Raw genomic sequence first — 17,500 nt, 5'->3', positions numbered from 1 at the left:
GGTCTGTCTTTTGCTTTGCAGGATCAAGCATGAGAACATCGTGGCGCTGGAGGACATCTACGAGAGCCCGGACCACCTCTACCTGATCATGCAGCTGTGAGTTTCATGTCTTTTTCTACCTTGAGTTTTTGGGATTGTTGATCACTGTCGCTCCACTAAACCTGCAGAGCAGGATGACACAGCGCTGTCCACCTGCATTATGGGAAGTGTAGGATTTGAGGACGTTGTTGTTGGACATGGACCCACACGAGACTCTAGACGCACACCACAGTGTTGGGATTGTTACACTTTTAGGCGAGGGATCACTTGTGAATGACTAAAAATTCCTTCATCCTTTTAGATTTTTAGAGTCTTTGTCACACATACAAACGTCTCTGTTTATTGTGTGTGCTCTATTTTGGGTGATATTTAATTTTTACAAATAGGAACATGAGACTTTTCCAGAGAAAACCACAAGAGCAATATCTCTGTTGAATACGGAAATGTTGAAACACTACATATAAATGAGCCAGAGATTCATAATTATCCATCTCTGTCTTTCTCCAACGTTTAATCTTATTCTTCTGTCCGCCCACCCGTCACCACACACACACACACACACACACACACACACACACACACAGACACACTTCAATGACAGCTCCACGGAGACGACAACATCTCACACACGCACAAACAGCCCACCCATCCTCCCACACACAACACAGAACACATCGGTAACATCTCCGCTTTGATGGTCAGCTGTAGGGGGGAGCAGCGGGTGTGTGGTTCACCCATGGGTGCCCCACTAACCTCCTCTGCAAGGTTACTGCCGCTTACGTAAGAGGAGAAGCCGGTCGGGCAGTTTGGCTCTTGTGCTGGAAACATTTGAGTGAAGTTCAGCTGGAGGTCATGGCATTACACAACAGGGGCGATGTTTACCATCACAACCCGGCGGTTACACATTGTCTCCTTGGCCTCCCACCCGGGGGGATCCTTCTGCGTTAGCTCCAGTCAAAATCCAGGATGCTCAGAGTTTCTAGTTTTGACTCAGGGACTATGCTCTTAACTAAAAGCTAATATTTTACTTTTAAATGACATTAAACAAGATCAACTGACTTCTTCATTTTCTTTGAGATTGAACTGGTTCATTGCATCTTGTGTGCTCTCGTTCTGGGGTTCACGCAGCAGCTGTATGTCATAATCGTTAGAAATGGAAACTGGGGGTTTGTTTCAACTTGCAGATTTCAGCCTGAAGGAGAATTGACATATTTTGTATATTATTATGACGGATCAGGACGGATGGGGTTTAAAAGGTACCAAAGGTTTCCGGAAAACAGTGCATGGGATAATTTGAAACGAAAGACTAAAGGCTCTAAACGCTGACGGTGAACCTCAGATGGAATAGAGACGACTGTGGAGGAAACACGTTTGTGTTCGGATGCACGGTGTGGGAGACAGGGAGCTGGAGCTTTAACAGGATTGTTCTGCTGAAGCTGCATCATTCTCAGTAATAGCTTGATAAGATTTGGCTCCTCTATAGGTTACTGTGACATCACTGGTATTTAATGGTATTTATGGTCGGCAGCCATGACGCTTTCAATCCACGCTAAGGGATTTCATCTAAAGAAAGCTGCCGCGCTTTGGCTGCACATGTAAGGCTTAAGGAAATATTAATATAATGTCTCTATAGATGTGTACGGCGCTATCTGTGTGACATTAGCTAATGTTGCCAGAGCAGCAAAACAGTGTGTTTTTAATAATTGAGCAGAGTTGCAGTCTTTGCTTATTAATTCAACAAGGCCAAAATTGTATTCGTCTAAAATGACTTAAGGTAATTAAAACATTTCTGGGGCAAACTTTCATCCGTAGCGAGCTCACAAGCTGACAATGATGATGATGATGGAGGACTGAAGGAGTTATCAGGAAGGAAACCCAAAATGATCATTGTAATGAATCGTGAGTGTTTATCGCGATCATTCTTAGTTTCTTTTCGGAAAAATGTTTTTTGTGCTCATTTCAATAAACGGGGCACTACTTTTACCTTCATGTTGTGTTACATGTCCTGCTAATGTGCTGCAAAAAAAAGTCAGATTGTATAGAAGTCTATATAATTGACTTCTTGATTTATTCCCTCGGTAAACATTGTGAACATGAGTTTATGTCTGAATCTCTAGTGTCAAGTCTTCTTCAACACCGCATGATGTTCATTTAGTACATTATGTTCCATTTCAAGTCAAATAGAATATGCTTTAGGGCGGGCTTACTGTGATTGACAGGCTGCTGTTGTTACCAGAGCCGTATACGCCGTCTTTGGGCAACTCATTTACTCTTTTCTTCTTCTTTTTTCTTTACAAGCAGAGCACGTATTTTACAAGTCACCACAACCAAGTGAGCCAAAATGATGATATCCAAATAATTGAGCAGTAAGCACACAGATAAATCGTTTAAATTCGGCCTTTCACAGAGCTGAAGTTCCTGTAACACACCTGCTGAGAAGTGTGTTACGTCACCTGAAATCCTCTGCTGGCCGCAGTCAGAGGTTTTACTCCGATTAAGCCGCTGACCTTCAACACCGTCACCCTTTTGACCCGAGGTACCCGTTGTCGTAAATAAACCAATTAGCAACACTTGTGTGGGCCACCACCTGCGTGTCGGGTGGTCGGTCTACGGTGGGTAACATGAGGAGAAAGGGACAGTCGTGTTCAGCCTTAACTTGGCTGCTCAATCAGTTCGAGGCTTCACTAGAGAGACGCCGACACGCGCCGAGGCTTTTTGAGCCTGATCCAAATTTAAGAAACACAATCTCGTCACTTTAACAGTGGGAGCTTCACCAGAAACATGACTTTCTGCGCAGGAGTTCAGACTCAAGCGTCACCTGAAGGTTCTGCCCATTCAAGCTGCTGCTTCATTTATTACTGCTTTCACTTCGCGTTCGGGGGGAAAAGACACTTTCCTTTCAGAGCGTGACGGAGGCAGTAACGGTAACCCTCCTCTCTCCTCTCACGCCGTCTGCTCCCGTCACTTCATTGCATCTTTTCCATCACCTCTGGCCTGTCGCCTGGTCACTTGAATTGTCTTTTTCTTTTTCCCCAATCTTTTTCTCTCGCATCTCTCCATGGATTATGGGTCTGTTGCCATAGTGACAGGGTCAAAGTTAACACCCGCTTAATAGCGTTTCATCGGGACCTTGAGAGTCGCAGCAGGTGGCATTATCGGCATGAGAGATTAGCCGCGCAGTTTTGAAAAGCCGTTGTTTGTGTGACATATTTTTTCTTGCGTAGACAAGCTTTTCGGACGGCCCTCGTGACAGTCACAATTTATATTTTCCCGCTCCACTTCTTGACTAATATCTTCCCGGGGATCTTTTGAGATCCGGCGTCGTCTTGTATTCAGAGCTTCTGTGTGGAAAAATATGTTAAAATATAGAAGGCTCAGTGTGAAAGCAACAGAAGAGAGAGCAATTCACGCTCCCTTCTCATCTGGCCTCAGCGCTGCAGGCTGCTCTTCCTCATGCTGCACACAGCGGCTCCGTCACTGTACGACGGAGCCGCTGCAACAGAAAGAAATCTGTGTCGCCGGTGACAGCAATCTGTCATCGGGGCCTCGCTAAACGTGGAGCAGAAAGCCGGGCCTTCCCAGACCAGCCGCCACCGCAATAAGGAACCTCATTTGTTTTGATTGTGTTCATTTACCGAGATGTCAGGGAGGGGGAGGGGCGCTTTCTGCACACTACAAGGATTACAAAAATTATAATTCAGGTGTAAATGCGGAGTGGGGGATCGATGCGGTCTGACAGCGCTTCCTTCGCTCCCGTTCATCACTGCCCGTCTTACGTAACCTCCGCCGCGGGGACGCAATCCATCGGCGGCGCTTTGAAAATCGATGCAAGCGAGAGCAACGTGGGCTTCATATTGATGCCGTTTGCGTTGTGAAAGGCATATTAGCAAAAAGGTGAACGCACATATGCACGTGGTGCAGAAAGTGAATAACAAGTGTGCAGCATCTGCCCTTTAGAAAGGAGCAGAGAGGTGACCTTAGAAACGTGGCAGTAACATAGACCCATGGTAACTTTCTGTATTATGTATATAGTTTATTTTTTATTTGCTGCATCTGCTTTTGTTTTGGTGCATTCACTGGAAACCTAAAGCTGCTGCTATCACCATGTTGGTGAAATTACATCTTGGCAAAATGATCAAACCATCTTGCCATTTTATAAAATCCCGTTACAAATGAAGGATTTGAGACAACTTGAAATTTTAAAAAACTGGAGTTATTAATAGTTATTAAGTGATAAGTATTCGTCTGAACAAACATCAGCTGGATAAAAGAAAAGCAAACTAGAAGTTTTTGAAACAGTGGAGCAGCTGTGATTAGTTAGTCAGGTCCCTCGACTGTAATGGCTCTTCATCTCTGCCACGGCGAACAGCATGTATCACACACACACACACACAAACACACACTCACACACACACACACTCACTCACACGCGCTTGCAAATAAGGCTTCCTGTCAGCCATGATGCTGATGCACAATCGTCGCCTTGAGACAGCAACGCGGCCGCCTGCCTCTAAACAGATGAGCTGACGGAGGAGGGATGGATGTAGGGAGGGTTTAAAAAAAGAAACAGGAAATGGGAAAAGGAAAGTGGCTGCAGTTGTCCTGAAAAAAAAAGTGTATATACCTGAAGATTCATCTGGCGCATCAAAAGATGACTAAACGTGGGAATGTGCTGAATTCGTAATGCACACGGTAATTTAAAGCCCAGCTGTTTCCACTTATTACGGCTAATTAGACTCCTCTTGGGTTGGAGAGGGAGCGGCGTGGACATGTCGACACGTCCGAAGGGAAACCACAGGCGTAAATAAGACAATTACACACAGCGGGTTTTGTTTACGTGCCGCTTGTGTGCTGAACTCTGTTCTGGATTGAAACCCCGGCCAAGGTGTGGCGGGAACCGCTGAAAGCTGTCAGAGGAGCTTTAATCCGCCTCGCTAAGTGGAAACACCTGCGTGGATGGACACGGGCGTGGAGGGCCTGAAAAAAGTTTTTACTTCAAGATAAATATAACACAATTGTATTGTTTTCCAAAAAGTTTTTTTCTAAATTGTCGAGATCTTTTCACTTTAGTCACAATTTTTCTCCCCCTGCTTGGTCCGAACGCATTTGTAAACCGTCCCACCGGTTTAGCGTCTTAGCGTCGTTAGCGTTGTAAGCAATGAGCGATATTTGGAAACATTCAGCGAGAAACAAAATAACGGTGATTTTACAGAACAACGTCTATCAGCCGTCATTGACTTGGAGGCGGACAAAGATCTGCACAGTTTAAATGTATGTTATTTCATTTAGAGAGCAAATTAAAGCTAGTAGCTTTAGTAGCAAGCTAGCTGCAAGCTAAATCATGGTAAACTATATTTAGTTTTTCACAGTCGGTAGTTGAAACAGCCATTGGAGACTTGTATCTTCCCCTTGTATCTGCGGAAATTTCCAGCCTCAAATCTAAATGTTTACTTTCTCTCCGGAAAATTTATTACAACCTAATAAGAGCTGTGAACAGCTTAAAACCTTCTTTTTTTTGTTGGCAAGTGCAGGATAAAAAGGCTTGCCACTTTAAGACCGTAGTAAGATTACAATATGCCGCCAAGTAAAAGAGCTCTCGTCCAGACTAAGAATAATACCACATAGGCGTCGAGAAATGGCATTCTCTCATCTACAAAATGAGACGCAATGCATTGTGGGACTGTTATCAGAATTGTCATTGCACCTGCCGTGGCCGCTACTTGTTATGTTCCACTGATGACATGATGTCGGACACACATTTTACACTCAGAATGTGGATGGCGAACGGTAACTATAGTGCAATAAATGTTGTGCGGAGTCATAAATATATTGTAAGGGTGACCTTTGACCTCCTAATATTGGATGTTTTAATATTTAGCGTTTTTGTGTGTGACATAGTGTTTAACTTTGGTGGTGTGATGCTGACCTTGTATGTTTGTCGCCTCTGAGGTCGACTCTGCCTTTTAATATGTCATTTCTGTGTGTGTGTGTGTGTGTGTGTGTGTGTGTGTGTGTGTGTGTGTGTGTGTGTGTCTGCGCCCATGTGTCCATATGTGTGCTCTTGTGTGGGTGCTCCTGTCTGATTGCCATGGTCTCCTTACGCAAACGCTTATGCAACCATGCAGCCTGGTGGCTGAGCTGCTGAGTTGCTGTGTGTGTGTGTGTGTATGTGTGTGTGTGTGTGTGTGGGTGTGTGTGAGTGTGTTTGGCCCCTTCCTGTCATTCCCAGAAATGACTGCCTCTGAAACCGAACATGTCGCTGCCCTCTTTGAAGAGTCAGAGGATTAGCAATTAATTCTAATCTTTTTTTCTCTTTTTTTCCTCCAGAAACTTCATTAGAGTTTAACTTCCACAGCCTCTAATCTGATCTGTCGCCGTGACGACGCCCCCGACAACTGTGTGTGTGTGTGTGTGTGTTTGTGCGTGCACGCGTTTGCCTTTGTGCGTTTTTGTGTGTCTGTGGTTCTGCGGTCTGTGAATGTGCACATTTGTGGCCACCTGTGTTTGTTAGTGCATGTTTATGTATGCCCTCATGATGCTTTAATACACAAAGTATACACATGCAGTATAGAGAGAATACTACAAAGTTGGTTGGATACTACTACTATTAATATTACTACTGGTAGTATTACAAATACTGCTAACAACCAAACATGTAGATTAAATGGCACTGGGAGGTGAAGCAGGGTTATCCTCCAGCAGGGGGCGCTGTGCGTCTGTACAGCTCATGACGAGCATCACATCTGCTGCGTGTGCACCTGAACAAGTCATTTCATGTGGTCTGCAGTCATAAAACTTCAAACTAAATATTGAAAGAATCTGCCATAGGGGTTAAAGATTTAAATGTGTGTTTTTTTTCTCTCCTCTGGTGTCAAATGAGTTTTTTTCTTTTACCAACATTGATGTGTTTCATTCTGTCTGTGTGCAGAGAGCCACTCTAAGTCATATCATGTTTTATCACCTTGGCAGGAGCTTTGACTCCTTTCAAGAACGGGGTTTATATTGAAAATCACAAAAATGTTCTAATCTAATGTAAGGAAAACTGTCCGAGTATACAGTACACGCCATCATATGTGTACAATCTGAGTTTAAAGGTGTACTTTCTCATGCAGTCAGAGCAGTTGGATCTGCATTTGCATTTCTCACAGTCCATGTGCCATCCAACCATCACAGTGCTGCTTTGAGAGGGCTCAAACACTTAAAGGGGGGCGTCTCGTCAAGTACTGACTGGGCTCATATTTGCTTGTGAACTACCAATAAAAAAAAATTAAATATATTTTTTCTGAGAAAAAAAACAGTATCACAAAACATAATATTGCGATTCCAACTTTTATTGTACTTTGCAGAAAATAACCTCAACAGTGTGTGTGTGTGTGTGTGTGTGTGTGCGTGTGTGTGTGTGTGTGTGCGTGTGTGCGTGTGTGTGTGTGTGTGTGCGTGTGTGTGAGCACATGGCTCACAGCTTCCGCTTTTGGCTGGAAAACATCCACAGCTCATAAATTACCAGAAATCTTGACCCAGCAACACCACACACACCTCCCTTCCCCCCCCAGCCTTTCACCAGTCACTGGCGTGTGTGTGTGTATGCATGCTAATGTTTATTTTTTAACAAACATCCACTAACACTCACACAATCTCCGTTGCTTTCTGCAGGGTGTCCGGCGGCGAGCTGTTCGACCGAATCGTGGAAAAGGGTTTCTACACGGAGAAGGATGCGAGCACGCTGATCCGACAAGTCCTGGATGCTGTGAACTACCTGCACAAGATGGGCATCGTACACCGAGACCTGAAGGTAACGCACACTCACACACACCTCCCGCTTTTTACACCACACGAGCGGTTTGTGCTTATTTGACAGCCAATGATTTACTGCAGCGATGAGGGCTGTAGCGCGACACATGCAGTGCATTGTGGGTCAGTGGTGCTGTTAAAAGAGAGGGGATTGATTCTAGTGGCCTCCAGTGAAACCACTTGTACTCTCTCTCTCTCTCTCCCTCTCTCTCTCTCTCTCTCTCTCTCTCTCTCTCTCCAGCCAGAAAACTTGCTGTATTTTAATCCCCAAGACGAGTCCAAGATCATGATCAGCGACTTTGGTCTGTCCAAGATGGAGGGCAGTGGCGACGTCATGTCCACCGCGTGCGGCACACCGGGATATGTGGGTAAGTTAGCTTCAGTCTTCTCTGGCCTCCAACAGTCCGCAGTCCTTCTTCTCCCCTCACAAACCCCCATCAAACGTTAGCATCCAGGAAACACTTGACAATCTTTCATGAAGCGGTAATAAACAGTTTGATGAGGCTCCTCAGTCGTCGTATCGTCTGTCGTTGAGCTTTCCACTCTGTGAATTTTGAAACAGTGGTTCCTGGATTTCAGGCAATGGAGGTCACAGCTGGCACAAGCTTGAATCTCTCATCAGGCCGCTACATGTTTGAATGTGTAAATACAAACTGAGCCGTCGCCTTTGATTTCTGCAGGCGTTGATCCAACAGCATGCATGAACAATTCAAAGAGTGCATGTTGTTCGCATCCGACACCGTTTATGTTTGCTGCTTCATCTTTGTTGCTTCGCTGTGATCTGGTACACTGTGTGCGTGTGTGTGTGTTATAAGAGACAGATGTTCAGGGTTGACAGCACACACACACACACACACTCCCATGTCAGAACACAAACACACGAGTTGTTCTGGCAAACAAGCGCACGCTCTCTGTCACAAGCCAATCTGTCATAGTAGGACAGACAGACGACAGATACATCAGGAACAGTCTTGAATAGATTGTTGAACTTTCTAAATGTATTTTGCGGCGCCCCACCAGGCCGTCTTTACCGAACCCAGCTGTTGTTCATGTTGTGTGACAGATCAATATTTATTTATAGTTTCCGTTCATCTGCTTTACTGTATTTTTTTAATCCTAGAATCTATGAAACACACACGTACACTTTGACTTCACTTGATGAAATCCTTGTGTTCGTCTCTCTCTCTCTCACTCTCTCTCTCTCTTCTCTGTACTCTCTGTACCTCTCTCGTCCATCTGCCCCGTTCTCATTTTGGGGCTTCGCCCCCGACCAGCCTCCGCTCCCTCCTGCAGAGGCTTGCTTGGCCTCGGGGCATTTCCACTCCAGACAATTTGTGTCTAAATGTAACGACAAATAACCCCGCAACGCACCTAATTAAACCCAGATCTGAGCGTGTGCGTATACTTATGAAGAGCTTTCACTGACAAAGGGTCTCGCTGGGCCTCCTGAGGTCCTGCAACAGAAACCAAATGTGGGATGTTAACAAATGCTGTTCAAACTGCTTTTGAACGGGTCACTGCAACCAAGTGTTGCTATATTTAGTCCCATCACTAACCGATGCCAGCTCACCATAATGCATAAACCAAGACCATATTAAAAGCAGCAAAGCAAAGTTGAACAAGGGTTGTGAATTCGCCACTTCCTTAAAAACTATTAATTCCTGTAAAGCGGTGCAATGGTCACAGATGATTTAATGCTGGTAGATATTCCTAAAAAAAAAAGCATCGAGCCAACTCAGTCTTTGGGAGATTTGCCTTTCTGTCTCATAATGTCTGTCTGAAGAACCTCCAGTGACAGCTCCTTTAAATTATTATATTTCATGTCATTATTATTTAAGGTCCAGTACAATGTTACCTTATCAGCAGTTTTTATATATTTATTTTAGTAAGGGTAGTTACATTTTTCTTCCTTTTTTTTCCAGAACACGAGCAAGACAAAAACAACAAATACAGCACAATTACCCAATTTAAAATATTAATATATATGTGTAAATAAAAAAGCATATATTCCGCGTAGCAAACACACACTACAGGAGATATGTGTTAGTTCACTTCATCGCTCGTGTCAGCTTCCTGATGGCAGGACGCTCCACTGTGAGGCAACGGCAGGCTGGCAATTCGACAACCTGATTTTGTTGTTTTATTCCACAAGAAATAAAATGGAGACGAGCCTCGTGAAAGCTTAACGAGACACACATTACAACCAACGGCAACGGCTTTGTTTGGAAATAGCAGAGAGATGACCAAAAGAGTCCAAACAGAGACCCAAGGTCCAAAGACGATGAGGTCCCTCCCATCGGTGCAGTGGAGAACATGCTGTGTGGAAATACTTCAGCCGTGAGAAATTAACAACACAATTGTAGTAATAAAACATACAACAACAACAACACAGATCAACGCAATATTTCACACATTTACAACATGGTTGAGCCTAAACTCTTTAACTTTGGTCAGTAGTGAACAGCAGGCCCAATGACCTCAGTGTGCAAAAATGAGTGATGAAAAGACACAAACACAAACACACACACACACACACACACACACACACCCGTGTAGATCTATAAACAAAGCTCTGAATCAGCACATGTGCAAAGCTTCTGTTCTGGTATTTCTTCATATCGAGCCATGTGTGTAAGCGAGCCAAATCTATTTCGATCCAGCCGTGTGTGTGTGTGTGTGTGTGTGTGTGTGTGAGTGTGTGTGTGTGTGTGAGTCGATGTGATGGTGAGCTCACTGACGTCACTAGAGGCCCGGTAATGAGCCTCAGGGGAAGGTCAGGCCAGAGCAGTCTGCCATTTATAAACACAAACAAAGAGCGGAGAGAACTACAGAGCTAATAAAACAGCAGCTAGCTTTCTGTCGAAATGCAGGAGAACTAAAGGAAAACTAAATAAATCATGAAGCCGTATGAAGACCGCCCGCCGTCACCCGACACGTGATGTTCATTTGGACGGACACGGAGAGTCTGCTTATTTTCTCTTGATTCAGGCTCATAAAACAGCCCCATTTTCTCCTCATGATCGCACACAAGAGTTTTTAACTGGACCTCAAGCTGACGAGAAAGGAGAACGCGACTGAAACACGATGCAGATTTAAGTTCAGTGAAACAAACAGCAGGCTGCTGCACAAAGGAGTCACACCAAGAGCCCAAACTCACCAATTCTTTTTGTTTCCTTCCACCTTCAGCTCCAGAGGTCCTGGCCCAGAAGCCGTACAGCAAGGCGGTGGACTGCTGGTCCATCGGAGTGATCGCCTACATCCTGTAAGTACCAACTGGTCTCCATCGGGTCGCATCGCCCTGCACGCTTCACCCGAGCGGCACGGCACCTCACCGCAGGCCCAGCTGGCGTCAGATTCACAGTTTACCCGATGTCACCTTATGTCAAAGTGTTGAGTTGGCTAAACACGTCACAGAGTTCTGACACTTTGTTTTGCTGCAAGACTCCTCATTCGCCTGACTGGGACGAATCAACATGTCTGCTGTAGAAAAAATAAGATGAAACGCTTCATCTATTGGAAGTCAGACGTACATACGACACAGAATGAGTCACCTCCTGCTAAGCTTGTACACAGACACACACACACGCACACAAAACCACCGGCTGAGTTGTGATGTAGTACACCTCCTTGTTTTCATTAAGCGAGCTGACATCAATTTGTCGTGCACCGACTTACAGTATGCGCTAATGTGTGCACGGAGCCTATTGTCCTCAAAGGTCATGTAACTCCACTCTGTTCTGGAGCTGAACTTTGTGTCGGCCCCGTGTTTGTGTGTGTTTGTTGATTTTACCCTGCGTGTGTGTGTGTGTGTGTTGATGATGTTGTATGTGCTGTCATCTGGGCCCGATGGAGCTCTGCTGAGCGGCCTTGTTTGGACATAGAGCTGCAGTCTAGACAGATCATTCACTGCTCGTTGTTTCTCTTCTGCCACGTCCCTCCGACCTCATACCGCCATACCGCGTGTGTGCGTGTGTGTGTGCATGCGAGTGTGTGTGTTGATTTAGAGCATGACCTCTAACTTGTTTGCTTCAATGATATTGACGCCCAAAGCCACCACTTTAATTATTTTAAGGTGTGTGTGTGTGTGTGTGTGTGTGTGTGTGTGTGTGTGTGTGTGTGTGTGTGTGCATGCTCCACCCAACAGAGAGGTCACAGATCAGTGCTCAGGTGTCAGGGGTCAGCCACAAGTAAACGGGATGCAGGGCTTGTAAGGTGGAAGACAGGACGGCACGCGCGTGTATGTGTTTGTGTGTGTGTGTGTGCGTGTGCGTGTGCGTGTGTGTGTGTGTGTGTGTGTGTGCGTGTGGAGAGAGAGTTAGAGCGGCTCCCTGCTGACAATTAGCACAATTAGCGTTGGGATTCAAACCTTGTTAGCTTTTAGCTGCTGCTCAGGTGGAACGATCGCATCAGGTAATCAGCCATAATAATCACCTGAGATCCCGAGTGTGTGTGTGTGTGTGTATGTGTGTGTGTGTGTGTGTGCGTGCGTGCATCCATGATCAGTGGGATGGATGGTGAGCGCTGGCTGAGTCTCCAACCAAACGTGAAAACAGAAAAACAAAAGGGCGAGCATCTCTTCACACTAGGCCGAAACATCCTGCTGTGTGTGTTTGAACTTGTGCGTGCGCGTGTGTGTGTGTGTGTGTGTGTGCTTGTAGTAGAGTTGAGGCTCTTACTTTCCTCACGACAGGCCGACTCTTTCTTCCTCTCCTCCCGGTGTGCGTTTATTTTCTCCTCTGAACTTGTGTGCGTGTATGTGATTGTGTATCGATGGAGAACGGCATTTTAATGAGTTTTTATCAAAATCTGTTGGTGCATCCAGGACTTCAGTAATGAGGCCGGTTCAAGCGGCTCATTACGGAAAACCAGACTGGAGCCTCGGTAAACACTGGGAACACTGGGAACCAGTAATCACATGTTGACCCGATTAAGGTGATACCGCCAACTACTGCCCGGACTACCAACAGAAAGGGCCCGTCACGTTAGCATTGCTGTGAGCAACGTGGCTTTGTCCCCTGCCACAGAAACGAGCAAGGCACCATTAACACAACACTCACACAATTAACCTGAAATTGATATGAATCACATTATGATGCATCACATGCGTGCCTAAATGACATAAACAATCAAAATGATGAATTTAGTTCTACAAACCTCCCAGAGCCAGGGATAAACATCTTCAAATGACTCATTTTGTCCAACAGATTAATATCTAGCAATAATCTGACTCATCATTTCTTAGCTCTAAATGAATGATTTGATAAATCCGTGCAGGAATAAACAATTCATCAGCTGAGTAAATAGATAATTCCATCCGAGGGTAATTTGTTCTGCGCCACATGAAATAACAAAGTGAGTTAATAGATGACTGGTGACTGAATGAGGGCTCGAACAAGTGAATGGATGAGGGATGGTCTTGTCTGCAGGCTGTGCGGTTATCCTCCGTTCTACGACGAGAACGACTCCAAGCTGTTCGAGCAGATCCTGAAAGCCGACTACGAGTTCGACGCACCGTATTGGGACGACATATCGGACTCAGGTGAGCCTTCTTCTTCTTCGTCTTCTTCTTCTTCGTCTTCTTCTTCTTCTTCTGCTCCCTTGACCACGTTTCCCTCCGTTCTCCCCCGTCCACCACACACCACCTCTCCATCACAGCCTATGACATCATATGCCTGGAATGAATGTATTTGTGAATGTGTGTGTGTGTGTGTGGGGGGGGGGGGGCATCAGTCACCACCACAGCTATGTGTAAAGCCTGGCAGTCAACCCTGTTGGACATTCCAGTCTGAAGATGCAGATGTGGTGACACATTTCAACCCTTGTAACCCTCTGAAACCCAAAAAAGCTGTTTAAAGTTGAATCGGCGCTTGTGTGTCTCGAGTTGTGACGTTTCTCTTCATTTAGCCAAGGACTTCATCGGCAGTCTGATGGAAAAAGATCCAGCCAAGCGTTTCACCTGCGATCAGGCACTCAGACATCCCTGGTGAGAAGCGCACACGCTCACACACGGGCGGATAAAAAAGGCAAAAATTTCAATATAGACATGGATGTGCCGTCAGAAGTGTTGACGGGGAATGTGTGTGTCTGTGTGTGTGTGTATCAGGATCGCCGGTGATACAGCACTCTGCAAGAACATCCACGAGTCGGTCAGCCGACAGATCAAGAAGAACTTCGCCAAGAGCAAATGGAGGGTACGTTTTGATTTACTGCGGCTCTGCAGCGGCACGTTACTGCAGCACGACTCATCAGACCATTGTGTTTTAGAGAAAGATGATTCACTCTGTACTGTAAGAAAAGCCCCAAAAAAACACGCCGGCCGCGTGGTCAGGAGTTTACCGTCATCATCCACTTTCCCCCCTGCTGCAGAGAGTAACCTGCAGATCCCCACACAGCCTTTTCCAGCTCTGGGTGTTAAAAACACATCCAGCTTGTGTAAGATTTGAACCTCAGATGTTTTTAATGGAAGATAACCGGCAACAGAAGACCATAGCATGGCTTTTTTTCTTTTCTCTTTTGCACTGGTCCCAGTTCATGGAAAACAGATTCTGGTCTTCAAAGCCTTTTTATGGAGAAGAAAAATCCCTTTTTTGAAGTTTATATGACATAATATAAAAAAAACACAAATATTTCCCCTCCTACTTATGAAATACATACATTACATTGTACATCTTCCCATTTCCTCCCTCTCTCCAGCAAGCGTTCAACGCCACCGCTGTGGTCCGCCACATGAGGCGGCTGCAGCTTGGCAGCAGCATGGGCAACAGTATGGGGAGCAGCATGGACGCCTCCAACCCGCCGACCAGGCCGAGCCAGACGCAGAGGCCGGCCCAGAGCCAGAGCCAGGCGGGCCAGAACCAGCCAGCTCAGAGCCAAAGCACCGGCCAGACGGCGCCGAGCCAGAGCGCCAACACGGCCGCCAGCAAAACCTCTTCGACGGACAACAACCTAGCAGCTCCCCGCAAGGAATGTAAGTACAGTCAGCAGCATCGGTGGCACCGGAGAGTCAGGAGAACCTGATGACCTCCGCTGATCGTAGCGTAGCCAACCGCACCTGGGCGTGCCGGTCCCGTCGTTTGCATCGCAGGTGACGAGCAAAGTGACACTCTGTATGGACATGAAGAGTTTGGAAAGGTTTCCAAAAACAGAAAAGATCAAATAAATGCAGTGGATGAAACGATGCGGTGTTTCTGCTCCAACGAAAGCGACGGACGTTAGCATCTCCAGCTAACTAGCGCACCTATATGCTAATGCTAATACCTATATGCTTCTGTTATTTATGTGGGTTACAAAGTGAACGTTTTAAGTAAGTACAACTAACAAAGCACAAATCTAAGCTCTCACTCTCTCTAAATCTGTTATCATTGTGTTGTGTTGCACGAGAACGGAAGTCACAATAGCGAAAGTGCGTGACTTCAGTGACAGCACTCTGAAGGAAAAATAATCTATATTATCCCGTGATCCATCTCTTCCCTCCCAGGTGTAACTGCGTCGGTCACGCCCTGCAGTCTGGCGTCCGCCGCCTCTTCTCCCGCCGCGGGGGCGGAGCTGAACCGGCCGCATCCCTCGGTGGTTCCCGCCCCCGTCCTCACGGAGACCAAGTGACGCCAGGTCACGCGGGGAACCAGCTGGGAGGCCACAGCACTGTGAGGCAGAGAGATGGTGAAGAAACGGAGGACGACAGGAGAGGCAGAGGATCCCCGCGCCCACATCCCCTCCATTTCTTCTTCTTCTTCTTCTTCTTCGTTTCTCCCTCTCGCCCTCACATGCGGCCCCGCCCCTCCTCCCACAGCCCAGCAAGTTCCCCGCCCTGCTCCCGTGAGAGCACAGGACTGTACCTCCACCCCACCGGTCCAAGCCACACGGCGCCATACTTGCACGCCCACCGCCCGATTCCTCCGACCACATCGAACAGCGCGCGGCCACGGACTCTCGCCGAGGAGGTTTGTGCGACCGTCTGCGATTGGTGGCTTCGATGATGAAAGGCCGTCGACTGCCACGAGCTTGAGCAGGAGTCGGTGGTTCACGGCGCGGCCGGTGGCTTCATATTATTCAACTTCCCTCTTCGATCTGATCTTTCTTGCGCTACTTTATTTGGCTTTTTTTCTCCAAATAAGAGTTGACTGTTGACAACTCGATTGTTTTATTTTGAATTATTGCAGTTAATGTTAAAGGTGGTATGTGTAACTTTTACAACTCAAACACGTCATTGTCAGACTGATATTGCTACTTTGGTATGATTACAGTAAATAAACGGTCATCACGCCAAGACCAGAGATCTTCTAAGCAACCATTTCTTTACACTTATTTTCACCGACGTAGCAAACCAACGTGACAATTCTTGTTACCCGCGTAAAATGCTACACATAACACCTTTAAGACACTTTATACGCCCTCAGGGGCTCGTCTGTCTGTCTGTTTGTGCTTTAAGAAGTGCTTTAAAAGTACCATACGACTGTTGAGACGTGGAAACGTGTGTAAGCGCTTTATGTATTTTTGCACAGAGGGTCAGATATGTTCTCAGACACAGAAGAGCCACCGTCCACCTAAATTAATCACAGAGTAGAGATTGTAAAACTTTGTATATATGTATGTGTATACACATATATATATTCATATACTTACATACAAAGCTAATAATAACCCACAGTGGATGTCAGAGCATCGTGCAACTTTACTGTCTGGAAGATTCTGATCTGTTTATTACTTTCTATAAGACTTTTTTTTATAACAAGCACCCTTTAAGGGACACACATACTGCAAAGCATGAAGCGGGGGAGGGTTGCTGAGGATAGAGGTAGTGACTGCCTTCTTGAGAACGGTGGCTGCACGTTAGCTCGCCATTTTGTTTCCCCAAAACCGAGGAGCAGCACAGTGCAGGTTCAGGGCGGTTAAAGAAGACAAGACATGTCACAAACTTCACTGCTTCGGATTCGCACACGGGTCCTCGCAGTATTCTGCCTGAGTCCAAGATGGAGAAGCGGCCTGCCCCCCGTCCACCCTCTCTAACGAAGCCATGACCTCACCTTTCTTTGCATTGTCGAGCTGTACCTGGTTCAGAAGTGCTCAGGGACAACAGCTGCAGTGTGAACACCGATTCCCCGGTTTCGGTCTTTCCGTCGGTGCTTGTGTGTTTTAGGGTTTTAGGGTGCTGTGACGTCCCAGTTAACAATCCGGCGCTTATTGCAGAGTTGTACGAGACGACGTGGGCTTCTCCTATTCCACAGAGGACGTTTTGGGGCTCTGTGCTTACAGAGTTGGACTGTGCCGCCGTTACCGTGCGTTGGATAGGTTCGGTCTCGCCGCTCATCCCCCCCACCCCCACCCCCCCCGCAGCGCCACAGCTATCGTGACCAAAAACTCTGATTAGCTCGGTTTTCACCTTCGAGTGAAGCGGCCCAGCGAGCGTGAGCAGCAAAGCCAAAATATTGAGTGAGACACAAAGGCTTGATTTGAGCGGCTCGACTTTGTTTAATTGTCCTCGATGACTCAGACTTCGTAGCTTGGATTGTGCCACCGGTTCTTGTGATGTCACTCACACATATCAGATCGTCACGATGCAAATCTTCTGATCCCTTTATTGTGAATTGTAGCCAAAGACTAGTGCTGGGTACGGAGCCCAGTCGGTTCATTCTGCTGGATGAATTAGTCGGCACAGAACTAGTCAGATTTC

The 17,500-nt window shown here is 46.3% G+C and overlaps 1 protein-coding gene across 1 annotated transcript in view; it reads left to right on the top strand.

Annotated features, from left to right (window-relative positions):
- Window positions 1-15,877, top strand: part of camk1da (calcium/calmodulin-dependent protein kinase 1Da) — a 37,312-nt gene extending 21,435 nt beyond the window's left edge. The window contains exons 3-11 of the mRNA XM_068586066.1: window positions 22-96; window positions 7,693-7,831; window positions 8,072-8,198; window positions 11,017-11,092; window positions 13,257-13,369; window positions 13,735-13,813; window positions 13,934-14,021; window positions 14,524-14,797; window positions 15,308-15,877. Of these exons, the coding sequence (XP_068442167.1) occupies window positions 22-96; window positions 7,693-7,831; window positions 8,072-8,198; window positions 11,017-11,092; window positions 13,257-13,369; window positions 13,735-13,813; window positions 13,934-14,021; window positions 14,524-14,797; window positions 15,308-15,432 (1,096 nt within the window). The 3' untranslated portion in view covers window positions 15,433-15,877. The remainder of the gene's footprint in view (window positions 1-21; window positions 97-7,692; window positions 7,832-8,071; window positions 8,199-11,016; window positions 11,093-13,256; window positions 13,370-13,734; window positions 13,814-13,933; window positions 14,022-14,523; window positions 14,798-15,307) is intronic.
- Window positions 15,878-17,500: the final 1,623 nt, after the last annotated feature.

This window comes from Clinocottus analis, unplaced genomic scaffold (assembly GCF_023055335.1).
Source record: "Clinocottus analis isolate CAN_PGR_092001 unplaced genomic scaffold, fCliAna1.0.p SCAF_20, whole genome shotgun sequence".
Classification (NCBI taxonomy): Eukaryota; Metazoa; Chordata; class Actinopteri; order Perciformes; family Cottidae; genus Clinocottus; species Clinocottus analis.
Note: the sequence above shows the minus strand (reverse complement) of the source record. Positions and strands in the feature narration are given on the sequence as shown.